This window comes from Schistocerca serialis, chromosome 3, assembly GCF_023864345.2.
Source record: "Schistocerca serialis cubense isolate TAMUIC-IGC-003099 chromosome 3, iqSchSeri2.2, whole genome shotgun sequence".
Lineage (NCBI taxonomy): Eukaryota > Metazoa > Arthropoda > Insecta > Orthoptera > Acrididae > Schistocerca > Schistocerca serialis.
The window spans coordinates 68,522,311-68,536,613 of record NC_064640.1 but is presented as its reverse complement, the minus strand read 5'-3'; the positions used below and the strand labels follow the sequence as shown (position 1 = coordinate 68,536,613).

At 39.6% G+C, this 14,303-nt stretch overlaps 1 protein-coding gene across 1 annotated transcript in view; it reads left to right on the top strand.

Moving 5' to 3' along the window:
• Positions 1-14,303, top strand: part of LOC126470681 (uncharacterized) — a 990,891-nt gene that overhangs the window by 651,910 nt on the left and 324,678 nt on the right. The window contains exon 10 of the mRNA XM_050098681.1: positions 2,375-2,419. Coding sequence (XP_049954638.1) covers positions 2,375-2,419 — 45 coding nt within the window. The remainder of the gene's footprint in view (positions 1-2,374; positions 2,420-14,303) is intronic.

Sequence of the window (14,303 nt, the reverse complement as noted above, 5' to 3'; positions counted from 1 at the left end):
GGAACTATTACTCTGGTGCGTTTATGCAGATATATTTTTTTATATATGTTTATTTAATTCGGCCCTTTTGTAACAGAAGAACAATGCCCTCTGCCCCGCGTTTAACACTACTGGCTACTACTAAATTAGAAATACGCCAATAATGCTACTCCTGTGAAATAACTGTAATTTTGATTATGTCTGTGGTGTGTAATGGAAAGGTATCGGATTGTTTCTGTCTCTCGAAAGATTTCTATTGAAAGGAAACAGTAGCAAAACAAATGAGAATAGAAACCAAGGTTCTAATAGTAATAAAGAAAACTGCACTTAAGTAAAAAGATACGGTCGCTAGCCTATTTGGGCAAATTTGTCCCAAGTATTAGCACTGTGCATAAAAAAGTTACAATTAGTATTTACTTTACTTGATATCGAAATACTGTTTTCGTCCAGGACAGTAGTACACTTTAGCAAGCAATGTAACACTGCTTTGGCATGAATAACACAAGAGTAGTATTAAAAAGTTTTGGCAAAAGCTGGCTCTCAGTAACACTAATTACTATGTGTGTATTAAAGCAGGAAGCTAATGATCATTACAGGTAAAGGATTACTGATGATGGAGCGCCATTAACTTGGACATGAGGTTCTTTTATCAGCTTAATGTTTAAAAAATTCTGACATTGAAACGGTTTTCAGATAGCCATATACATTGTTCTGACCACTATTTGTTTTCTTAGGGAGCTTTTACTTCTTTATATTAGCTGAAGCACAAACTAAATCTGTGGGCCCTGAGTCTAGTATAGTTTGAATAGTTTTAGCCAGTTATTAGTTAAATCACACAATTGTTATGAAATTGATTGTTGTGCTTCATAAGTATTGTTACAGTAATATGGAATACAAAACTGGCTCAATAACTAGCGTGAGGTACCTGAAACTAATCTATTAGTGACAAGGATGAAGGCTAACTTGTTCTGTTTCAACATGATATGAAAAATATTTTTGACTATTAACACAGGAAAATATAAACATTATTACAGACCTGTACACTAATTATTTCTTATGCTGGCCCTTCACGTTTACTAGCCAGTAACTACTGTGATTGATCACAGTTCTATATAGGTAACTTTGATACTGTACTCATATTTCAATAAGAATGACATTTAAACGAAGTAGTTTAGATCTTTTCTTGGAATTTATACATTAGTGAAACTTAAATTATCCTTCTGCGAAAAACACGAGGAGTACTTCATAAACAAAACTCAGTGAATGGTAAAGAAATCTACCACTCCACGAAAGTTATTAAAGGTTGTTATAGAAATCAATTACTTTTCACTTCAATAAATTAGGATGGTTGGAAATATTGTAACACTTGGAATAGGGCCCTGTCTTGGTAAATGACTAAGGATAAAATATGAGTCCTCGACACAAAGTTTAAAGAACATACACTTGTTTTGGATAAGAAACCACATAAATGATCCATGCAGTTTTACAATAATGTGCTGATTATTTGAGACAATTTTGGTGGTTTTGGTGATTTCTGTGGCTACTTAAAATGGTGGTAAAAGTATCCATGGCTCTTGTATAACAAGCACTGAAAATTCTGTTCTTAGCGTCGGATTTTCGTAGTACTGAGCTGACAGGAGTATGCCACGAATAATAAGCGAAATTGCTTCCACATCCGACGCTATATTATATAATTTCGCTGCTCTTCTCGCCTCGTTCAGCACACAAGATGCGAACACTTTCAAGCTAGCCACCGACTAGCTCTTGCAGTCCGACGGCCAAATCCACCTCTTCAGGTTTCGTAGCAGAGGGACTTCCCTCCAGGTCTGACATGATTACAATCCTAATTGCCCTATGCACGAACCAGGGTTACAAGTATAGTTTTTACTTTTCAATACTTTTTCAGAACATTACTTTTAAAATTACATATATAGATTAATTATATTGACAAATTATTAGCAAATCATTTACATAGATGTTACATCATAGAACATGTTTATAAAGATGTCATATTTAGTAAGAGCAGACAAAGAGGTTACTTAAATAAGTATAGGTGATACCGATATTAGTGTTACAGACTGACATCCATAAAAATTGCGAATGAAATATTATGTTAACATCAGTAGTTAAAATTAATGTTTTTTCACTGAAACAAGTAAAATTAGATTTAACTTTATTGCTCACAACGTGTGTTGCCTTACTCACATAACTTGTCAGCCATGAAGAAAACTAATATAATGATAATAATTATTTCCTTTGCAGGGTAAATTATCTAATGTCTTGACTGATATTGTGCTAAGATTTAGTAAAAATTGTAGTTTAGTACTTGTTTATCTGATGTTTATAATGTAAGTGATGTGTCATGATTTATGTGTGTGTCTTTCTTTTTGCACAGAAAAAATCAAATGTACCATGCAGTTTCAGCCATCATGACAATGAGGTACGGTATGAAGGGATACATTTGATATGCCTTGTGTGGCTGTCTCACTTTAACCTGGCTAACCGATGTGACGCTATAAACGGGCTTGTTGATGCTTTTGTTGTACCTTTAACTATCAAGTAGCTTGCTGAGCGTCAGTCTAGTTTGGTACTTCTCTTGCTGTTCTCATCCATCCTGGCGCCAAACTGTCTATCGCTATCGTTAGTTCCAGTACTCTTTCTAAACTCTGTCTTCCTTTACAGTAAAATGCGGCTGTTGATGTAGACATACATGCTTACACACCACTCTTCTGCGTAATTTAGTGATAATCTGTCTGTGATGTAATACTACGCGATTTAATTCCAGTTTAACAGAAATATTTTATTTCTTGTGAGAGAAGATATGAAGAAAACGTGCCTGAGAATTCTGTGCGTTTTGAGACGGAAATTTAGTTCCAGAGGCATTAAACATGCATTTTGTCCCTCAGTGAGGATTAAAATTATATGTGTAACCCCCAAACAGATACCTTTGCGCGTAAGTTTAACAAACTTTTACAGAACATCAAATCATATGCATAGAGATAACAAAGAAGAAGAAGAAATCACTTTCGATTATCTTCCACATGTCAGAATAAGTTTCCGAATAGTCCAGAAAAAAGTCATTTTCATTATACTGGGTGATCAAAAAGTCAGTATAAATTTGAAAACTGAATAAATCACGGAATAATGTAGACAGAGAGGTACAAATTGACACACATGCTTGGAATGACATGGGGTTTTATTAGAAACTAAAAAATACAAAAGTTCAAAAAATGTCCGACAGATGGCGCTTCATCTGATCAGAATAACAATAATTAGCATAACAAAGTAAGACAAAGCAAAGATAACCTTCTTTACACGAAATGCTCAATATGTCCACCACCATTCCTCAACAATAGCTGTGGTCGAGGAATAATGTTCTGAACAGCACTGTAAAGCATGTCCGGAGCTATGGTGAGGCATTGGCGTCGGATGTTGTCTTTCAGCATCACTAGAGATGTCGGTCGATCACGATACACTTGCGACTTCAGGTAACCTCAAAGCCAATAATCGCACGGACTGAGGTCTGGGGACCTGGGAGGCCAAGCATGACGAAAGTGGCGGCTGAGCACACGATCATCACCAAACGACGCGCGCAAGAGATCTTTCACGCGTCTAGCAATATGGAGTGGTTCTAATAAAACCCCATGTCATTCCAAGCATGTGTGTCAATTTTACCTCTCTATCTACATTATTCCGTGGTTTATTAAGTTTTCAAAATTATACTGACTTTTTGATCACCCGGTATTTCCGCTTTAATTGCCCTGGTACATACTGTGCAATATTACGAGGGATTATTGAAAACTAATGCGTCCGAATTTTTTGCGTGAAAACATTTTTAAATAAAACAAAATTTATTAACATTACATCTTTATTCAAGTCTACATATTTATTTCTCAACGTAGTCACCCTAGCGGCGAATACATCTCTCCCAATGAAAGACCAATTTGTTGACACCGTCATTGTAGAATGTTTAACGTCGTTGACGGAGCCACAATCTCACCTTTCCTTGCACCGATTCATCACTTTGAAAGCGAGGTCCCCTAAGGTGTTCTTTAGGTTTTGGAAACAGATGAAAATCGGATTTGGCCAAGTCGGCAATGCATGGAGGATGATCTATGACAGTGAACCCAAGGCGTCGCATTGTTGAGATGTCACTGCACTCTTGCGTGGTGTGGCATTGTCATGATGAACGAGAGGGTGCTCCATGTGACGGCGAACTGTTCGAATTCGAGGCACCATTACAGAACGCTGTTTGTGACGCACGGACGTATCTACGTCACATGCCCCCATGTTACACGCTAAAATTCGGAACCCTCTAGTAACAAAGGGCTGCAAATATGCAGACACGAAAAATAAAGAGGAGAATATGTATGGGTTCGAATCCTGGTCCAGCACAAATTTTCAACTTGCGCCATTGACATAAATCTGTGACCACTGGCAGGTAATATCTTTAATTCCCTTGTCTTGAGAGATAAGAATGTTAAGAACGTCTGTTTTGTTTAAAAGGCTTTAAGAGTTTTCACTAAAAAATCGGAGGCATTACTTTTCAGCACGCCCTCGTACTTCGCTATAAACAATTCCAAACATTTCGATATGACGCCACTACGGAGGAAAAATATTCAGAGAAAATATTCATCTGTGTCCATAATTTCTTGCACTTACCACATCTTTCTTCTGGACACTAGCACACCGAGGATAATCAGGCAATAACTTGATGTAGTACATATATTCTGCAGATGATAACAGCTTTCACTAAAACAGTGATTCCGTCTCCATTCAGTATGTTATGCCTGAAAATTTACGACTAGTTAAGCATGTGTTCCGGTCTGTTGTCAGTTGCTTTGAGTGTTGTGTAGATCTTGTACAATTGAGTAAGGTTATCGTCAAAAACAAATATTTTCTAACAATAACGAACGTCTTCCATGATTTGCTAGCTCAGAGTGGGTAAGCAGCAACTGCTGCCAACAGTAGGTCGCTATACTGCGATCACAGCATGGTGCAAGAATTTCCATCGGAAGCAAATTCAGCAGCTAGAGTATCCGGCCAGCTACATACGTTGCTCCTACTGGATAACTCAAGATCGCATGTTGCCAGTGCTATCCTGACCCACCTCGATAGATTTAAGATACAGATACGATCGTTGTGCTGGGCAGCACTTTCTCCAGCGCTCTCAGTCACTGAAAACGTTTAGTCGTGGACTGCAGAGTGACTGTCACGCCATTACCGGCCAATCACCACAACTGTTGACCTCTGTTGTAGAGTTGACGTAACGTGGAGTGACGCACCCGCGGCTTTCAAGCTCACTTTGGCTCGTTGCCCAGCCGGGTCGAGCCATTTCTGCCGCCACAGGTGGCAGCTCTGTGTACCAAATTTTACACCCCGTGCACGGAATATTTCATTTCATATCGGGCGAAAAATCAGAAAGAAGTCATATTTTTAAGCCATTAATAAGTCTTACGCGTGTCAGTTATTATAAAACTAAACAACCTTCACAAGTTCTCTTAAATGATTTCAGTGAACTAAGATTCATTCTGAAGCTGAATATCTGTTCTTGATGGAGGTATATAACAATAATTAATATAATTTTAAAAACTTTTATTCGTATATTAAGCAAAACACCGTTTTTCAAATGCTGAACGATATGGAATAATTTGTATTTAATTTAAAACAGAGGTTTTCAGAAAAAATTCACTTTAAATTTAAATTCCAAAAAATACTGCATAAATACCACCTCAAACTGTACAAGATTACCTACAGTTTGAATTTTTTTTTAAATTTTATTTTATGTATCTACATACATACAAATCAAACCCCCCCCCGCACGGTGCATGGTGGAGGGTACTTTGTACCACTACTGGTCAGCGATGGAAAAACCACTGAGAGTCTCCATACGAGCCCTAATGTCTCGCACCTTTTCTTCATGGCCCTTACGCGAAATGTACGTTGGCGGCAGCAGAATCGTTCTGCAGTTTGCCTCAAATGACGGTTCTCTAAATCTGTGCTATAGCATCTTCGAAAGACGCCAGGGATTCCCATTTGAGTTCACGAAGCATCTCCATAATACTTGAGTACTGATCGAACCTTCCGGTGATAGATCCAGCAGCCCGCCTCTGAATTATTTCGATGTCTTCCTTTAATCCGACCTATGGAGATCCCAAACTCTCTAACAGTACTTACGAAAGGGTTGCACGAAAGGGTTCTATACGGCCTCTCCATTATAGATGAGCAACACTTTTCCGAAGTTCTCCCAATAAAACGAAGTGGAGCATTCGCCTTCCCTACTTCCAACCTGCTGTGCTCATTCCATTTCGTACTGCTTTGCCACATTACGCCTAGATATTTAATTCAAGTGACTGTGTCAAGCTGCACACTACTAATGCTAATTTCGAAGTTTACATGTCTGTTTTTCCTATTCTTCCGCATTAACTTACATTCTACCACATTTAGAGAAAGCTGCCATTCATCACACCAAATAGAAATTTTATCAAAGACGTCTTGTATCCTCGTACGGTCTCTCAACAACGACACTTTTCCGTCCACCACAGCGTCATCAGCAAACAGCCGTAAATTGCTGCTCACACGATCCGTGAGATCATTTATATAGTTACTTTGAATAGTTTGTGACTTACAAGTCTCTGAATCGCGTGATTTTATTAACGGTATCTCTGGCACTTAAAGAATCCCGAAAGCACTTGTTTATCACAGCTGCGAGTTTGCAAAAGATGTTAACTTACTATCTACTTTAGTTCACATGATAATGAACCTCCTCAAAAAATTCAAGGTTTCCTGTTCTCCGAAATGTAATGGAACTGCCCATACCCGCAAATTACCTACGAATTTAATCGTATATTCATCCTCTTACACTATAAACGCGCAATAAGCAACAACCTTCATATACTGTCCTTCCTCATATAGCAAGCTTAATGACAATCGTTGTATATGTATTTTCTAAAATAGAAACCAACTACATTAAAACATAAATAGTGCAATAATACATACACGAGGAGTTAATAATAGTTATTTTATAATTTCTTTTATTAAACTCGATGACAATCACAGATTTTATTCGTATCAGTCTACATCTCCATCTATACTCTGCAAACCACTATGAAGTGCATGGCAGACGGTACGTCCCACAGTACCCGTTTTAGGGATTTTCCCGTTCCATTCACGTATGGAGCCCGTAAGACTGATTGTTTTAATGCCTCCTTGCATTCTATAATTAAATTAATCTTTTCCTCATGATCTCTATGGTAGTAACACGTAGGGGGTTGTAGTATATTCCTAGAGTCGTCATTCAAGGCCGAGTCTTTGAAATTTGTAAAGTAGACTTTCTCTGGATAGTTTACGTCTATCCTCAAGAGTTACCAGTTCATCCCCCTAGTTTCTTTACCATCTCTGTGACACTCTTCCACCGTTCAAAGAAACCTGTGACCATTCGCACTGCCCTTCTCTGCATACGTTCAACATATCCCTTAGTAATCCTGTTTGTTTCGGGATTCACACACCTGGGCGATATTCTAGGTTGCGTCACAGAAGTGGTTTGTAAGAAATATCCTCTGTAGACTGATTGCCGGTTTCCGTTGTTATTTACAGTCTCTTAAGTTCCTGTGTTGCAGCATAAGAATGACTAAATCCAGTGAATGTATGAAAACAGAATCATTATTTCAATCACGGAATTCTACGGAACAATAATTATATTGTATTAAAAAAATATGTTCCACTCCTACAGTTACTTTAGTAGCTAAATTTCACCGCTTCCATTGCCACGGCGTTTCTTAGTATGTCTTACCGATCGTTCAACTACATTATCGAAGTGTACACTCCGATTACTACATTGCCATTTTAATTTCTTATCGAAGTTCTGCTTCTGTAGTTTGTTTTCTATGGTACACAACATACGTTAGGGTTCTACATGGGTTGAAGTCCAGCTGTGTTTAATGTAGAACACGAAAATTAGAACAGAACGGGTTGGTCGAACTACACTGTGCAGCAAATTAAGAGAAGCTCCCAGAAGGGAAGGAGGAAACAAAACGAAACTTAAAGGATTGAGAGGGGATATGATGATACTGCAATGATTACAATATCGAATGAAGTTTACAAAGACACTGGCAGCATGAGCCCACTTATCAGTATGATGTTGCGCCACCTCTGGCTTGTATGCATGAACTGATTCGGCTGGAAGGTTATCACAAAGCCGTTGTGTTCTCTCCTGAGGCAGACTAGTCCACAAATATTGTAACTGGTCCATGGCATCCCCCATGGGACGGAGTGGACATTCGGCACGTGCGGCGCGGCACGCTACTTTTTACCGCCCTGCCAGTGTCCAGCAATGTTCATTTGTCTAGCTAAAAGCTGTAATAGAAAATACTAGACCACTACAGTCTATTGCAGATCGCAACATACATAAAACTGTCCGGTAAACGGGATGTGGCTAGCTACTGAAATAAAAGTTTTAACTTGGCAATGTAAATTTTCAGGTGTATTTTTACGATAAAGATCACAGTTAATACTGCCAAGTCTACTAAGTGGCAACACAATGTAAAGTTCACACGCACACCACAATCACACACGAAGCCAGTTTATGGTATTTACACCCGTTACCGAAGTTAATAGAGTTCACCGGATCGTTTAGTTATGAAAATGCTCGCTCAAATGTTGTGCACTCTGCTCTACGCGTAATACCTGTTCCAGTCTTAGATCGCACAACACGTCACGCGGTTTTAACTAACAGTCAAAAGCAATAATTTTGATATTCCGTCCGAAATTCCACACGACTTCCACTATACCGTTCACTTAAATACACTTTGAACTACTTCGCGAACTCGTAATTAGCATTTTTCCGCGATTTTACAGTACTTTCGTCGGAACTGCTTTCAATGAGATGTTACTAGTTCGAACCCTCAGCCCCGACTTAACTAGATCACACCAAAGGCTTTGTTCCCAGCATAGATTGGCGCGAGCCTGCATTTTTCTGATTGGCTGATATCACAAACAGCAAATCAGGTTGCAGTATTATCCCGCGCTAACCCGCGCTTTACTTCAATGACCAATCATAGTAAAACATTTCTTCCTATGGCAATTGCTAAATAAATAAATTTAGAAAAGTATCAAATATAAAATTACTCCTTCTGAAATTACCGATTACTTTTTGTTCTACTCACGATTTATTAGTACCATAAACTGACTGCACATTTAATTACAGTAAATCCCCTGTATAGGTTAACTGGTACTTCGTGAATAAACAAAACAATTTTCATTTACTTCTGTTCTTCTTCGCTCATACAACACTCACACTGCTAATTACTACACATATAAAACAATTATAATTATGCAAATACATTAAATATTAGTCAAACATAACTTTACAACATTGTTTTGACTACGACTGCTAGCACTGTCCGTCAACTGCTGACCTCTGCCGCCTACTAGTACAACTACGTGCAGCTCTGTAACTCAGGTCCATGTCAGCTGGTGACATCTGTCGATGACTCATGCCTATAACGATATCGTCCTAACAAGTGACAAGAGCGATGCGAAGGCGCTACGGCTCACACGGTCGCACACATGGTCTGTCCAAACTACTGGAAGTGCTTCAAAACGTTAGTATTATATCCCCGAGTTTGTTTCTAATAATATCCGTGAAACAGAGTTATGGACCTTCAATTTCTATTTCACACTCCTGAGTGAGTGCCGCGTGACATGAAGCGATCAGGAGGTATCCTGATTATTTTGGCTTTTCCTCATCACCTGTTGAAGATTCAGTTTCCAGTTCATATCTCTGTCGCTACGACGCAATATAGTGAAAGTTATCTTCTTAGGGCTGGAGTGTAAATGGCGTGTACTGTGTTTAAGTTGCAGGCTAGGTTTTGTTGAAACACTTCTACTTTTTTTTCAGTGACCGCAACTGTCACCTGTTAAAGAGTAATTCGCTTTTTGTATAACGCAGCCACTGAGCTGCTTGTAAATCACCATAAAATGAACTGTAAAGGCTCTGAATAGTCTGGAAATCGAAAAGCACGGTGACACAAAATCAGAACCGATTGAGAGCATCGATTGGAGCATTAGCTCCTCTGCCGAGTAACACTAACGGCGTTAGTTAAATGAGTGTGTGTCACTCTCGGTGTCGAGGTAGAGTCGGCCAGTAAAGCATGTATTCAAAGCGACACAGCATCAAAGAGAACAGCTGCGCGCTCTGACATGAAAGCTGATTGCTTCTGTTTCACAAGGTAAACAGTTTCCGGCTTGCCACTCAGAAAGGATACATGACCTCCCACAACGCTTGATTGACCCTTTACAGGGACCCTTTGACAGCTGACTTGGCTTTTATTGGCAGAGTACCTGCGCTGAGACAGCCTGATCGAACAACTCTCTGGTAATGTGGTTAACGTCGCCGTTAGCTGGACAGCGGAAAGAGCTTCCCTGCTCCGCGCTTGCATTGTTTGCGCGGTCGAGGGCTTTTCCTGCGCGCAAAACACCTTACGGTTAATTGTGTTCTAACGTTGCACGGGAAGGAATTCTCGATATACACTTACAGGCTACCTAGCGGAGAGAGACTGATAATGTCGTTGGCAGATGCACTACGTGCCAAAGATTTCGTACTCTGCATTGATGCCGTTTTGTATGAAGGCACTTAGTGCATGTGAATGTATTGAAGTTCATTTACGATTTGTCAACATCAGAATTAGTTTTCTGTCGGACCAAACCAACAAGGAGAATTCAGGGTTAATGGAGCATTATTGCAAGGGCAGTAAAGTTTGGTGAAAAGACGAAGGAAGATTTGGCTTTAAGGTCCTGTCGACGACGAGGTCATTAGAGGCAGAGAAGAAATCCGTTTCCGTATTGAACATGAACGGGGAAGGAAATGACCCGTTTCAAAGAAAGCGATCCGACATTCGCCCATTAGGGAAACACTTAAGTCTTCGATCACGCACACATATAAAAATTAACGGACAGTTAGATGGACACCGTCAACTGTTATTTTTGTGGCAGCTCAGCTGCAAAGGAAATGATCCGTCAAGAGAATATCGTAATCATTTCGTGTAGTGCTCTTGTTCCAAAGCCGTTGATCACAGGAAAGAAGGGAAACCCGCTTAGAGTGGTACAAACGTTGTCACTGATAAGATCGCGACAATTGTGTGGCACTTAGATGGGACTCTATGGACCTGGTGGATGCTTTCTGAATTGTATTTACCAACGTGCTGAGTGCTGATAGAGAAATTCGCCGGAGCTTTGGTGTTAGCCTGTAGAAGATTTTCGTGATCTTGGCCTCACAAACTTGTTTTGGCCGATAGATAATGAACCCAAGAATATTTGAAAAAGATTTGCAAGGCATAATTCTACACTGTAGCAACAGTTTAGGACCAAACCGTTTTGTAAATCAGCACAGTGATGTCGCCTCCTGCGAATCATGGATTTCTATACTGTTGTTCAAAAAAATCAGGTTAGCTTGCTAAACGGGTCAGCTGAAATTCTCAGTCTGAAACCAATCGAAAATTATTGGGGTTAACTAGAGAGAGTCGATTGTTTTCGTGATCAGTTTGCCCAGAACTCTGTTAGCAGCTATTCACTATGGGTCAGGAAGAAGTGAACTCGCCGAGTTTCCACGCTTGGCTCAGAGATAACCGGTTCGAATCCTGGCGGTGCAAAATTTTTCTCTCTCCAGTACTTGTGCAGCAATGGGGGGAGAGATGATGGCGTACGGTTCATCACGACCAGAGTTTGTGCGAATGTCCAAGATTAAATTTCAAACTTGTCCGCACACTCTCGTGGAGTAAGTGCAAATGACGCTGTTCGTGGTTATCCGTCCGTCTCATGGTTATGTTAAGCTCGGTGGCACTGTTCGTGCTGTGCAATAGAAGCAGGCTGTTTACTGACACTGGATTTCATCTTCTCTCGTTTTGAAAAACGTGACAGTAAGCTCTACACGCACTCATTACGGTAGCCTACACTCGACAGACATAAATAACACACAACATACATTTCGCGAAATAAAGGACCCATTGCTAGCGCAAAAATTAGTCCTTTCCATTTAGGCGGCTAAACTACACCTCGAATTGTCCGAGTTAACGGTACACTACACCTTTACCTTAGGGAAGCAAAATTTAAAGAAATTTTCCATTAAAAGAACTGGAAACATGGCTGGCGTCTAAGGAATACACAGAAATAAGTTTCCAGCGCCTTCTGGCAACGAAGTGTACACGATGAAGATTCCCTGCACAAGCAACAGAGATATAATTATCAATGTTGTACAATAGTTTTTAAGGAAATTAGTTAATGGTTACGTTCATCTATTTTAAGAGAAAGCAACCAAGTATGCAAATCACACTTGGTAATTATTTTACCTGGGTACAGAATAATTACAAATTATTACCGAGTATCGTCGATTGGTAAAGCATATGTGTTGGGAATGATAAGCAGATGAAGAAAGTAGATGGCATACACGACGTTCAAGGGTATTGAAGCACTGCTGCAATTTCGAATCATCAGAAAGTAAAGCGCCTGGCATTAAAAAGTGGTGGAGAAGCGTAATATCCACCCCTGGTTGATTACTAGTTTGTCTTTCTAGTCTGTATCAAAATTAATGTACAACGGTCAGTCGTGTAGTGTTACAACTTAGTTTAGCGTCGAGAGTTTTTTTAAAAAAAGTACATTATTATATTAGTGACTGGAATGGAGCGGTTATCAAATAGTAAGGTAGAAGTCTGCATGTTGAAAAAGTTGGATGTTCCGTAGTACGGACAGTCCCAAGACTTTAGTGTCAAAGTTATGCAGATTATAGAGATATTCTGAGGTATTTTGAGATATTTTGAATATTTTTACATAAAAACTAATATTTCGTTGCTTATTGATATAAAAAACTTAAATCTTATAATACCAACTTAAGCTCATAACATCTTGAGGAGAAGTTGGTTGTTAAATGCCTTAGATGGTGGTTATTTATTAAGTTCATTCTTCTGAACTGGCCCATCAACTGAAGTGACAATTATTATATTTTTAACGCGCAAAGGATAAGTAGGACGAGACTTGCGTTTTGATAGGGATGTGAGGGAGAAAGATGATGACACCAGGGATGATGCGTTATATTCTACAATCATTAAATTGCTTCCTAAGTATGATTCCTGCTCTAATTCAAGGTACACGCAAGAACGTAATGAAAGTCAGTTCTTTGGAGCGTCATATTGGACGGATTGGGAAATGACAATGCAATACAAGGTTCGTTGGGGGTACAATGAAATTCATTTATCACAATGCCATCTTATTAGGCAAGGAAGAATAATGACTCACATCAGTGCACGATCAAAGTTTCTACCGACCATTCTACTCCACTGTCACAGTTCCAGAGTCATTCAAAGAAAGTCTATGGTCATTTGTGCATAAATACCCAGACCACGCAATACTAGTTGATGATGACTTTAACCTACCGAGTATAGACTGGGACATGTATGGATATGTATGGATTCATTGGAGGAGGGGGGGGGGGTGGTGTTAAGACAGACAGTCTTGTGAAGTACTTTTTTTGAATACGTTTTCCGAAAACTGTCTTGAGCATCTAGTTCGGCAGCCCACACGCAATGGAAGTATCTTGCACCTTGAAGCTACAAACAAACCGGACCTTACCGATGGTGTCAGTGTAGAGATGAGGATTAATGATCATGATGTCGTCACAGCGACTATGGCTACGGAAGTTAATAAGTTTGCCAAGAGAGCTATGAGAGTGTTTTTGCTCGAAAGAGCAGAGAAGCTGTTGTTAGCATACAATGAGCTGCAATCATCTAGTTCCAGAATGATGGACATAGAGGAATTATGGAGAAAGTTTAAACAGATTGTAAATAGTGCTCTGGACAAGTATGTGCCTAGTAAGTGGCTAGTATGTGGTTTAATAACGAAGTTCGGAAAATGCTGGGAAAGCAAAGGCTGTTGCACTCTCGGTTCAAAGTTCCAGTTTTGTTTTGTTTTGCTTTAGGGTGCAAAAACAACTGGGGTCATACGCGCCCAAGCCAAAACCATAGAATACGAACACAGAGAGAGTTAAACTACTATACGTCAATCCCAGTGGACAGAATAGGAGACAGCTAAAAATAGGTACGTGGAAAAAGAGCTGAGAAAAACACCGTGCAGAAATGGAGGTCCAAAACTAAAAATTAAATGGCCTTCGCCATATTGCTTCGGCGGATAAAAAGTAAAACGCGGTCGACAGCCCGCGCGTCATTCGCTAAAACAGCTGATAAATCAGACGGCAAACCCAAGCTGGAACGTAAATTGTTAAAAAAAAAAAAGGCATTACAGCAGGAAGTGGCGGAAAGTTAAAATTTGGGCGCAAT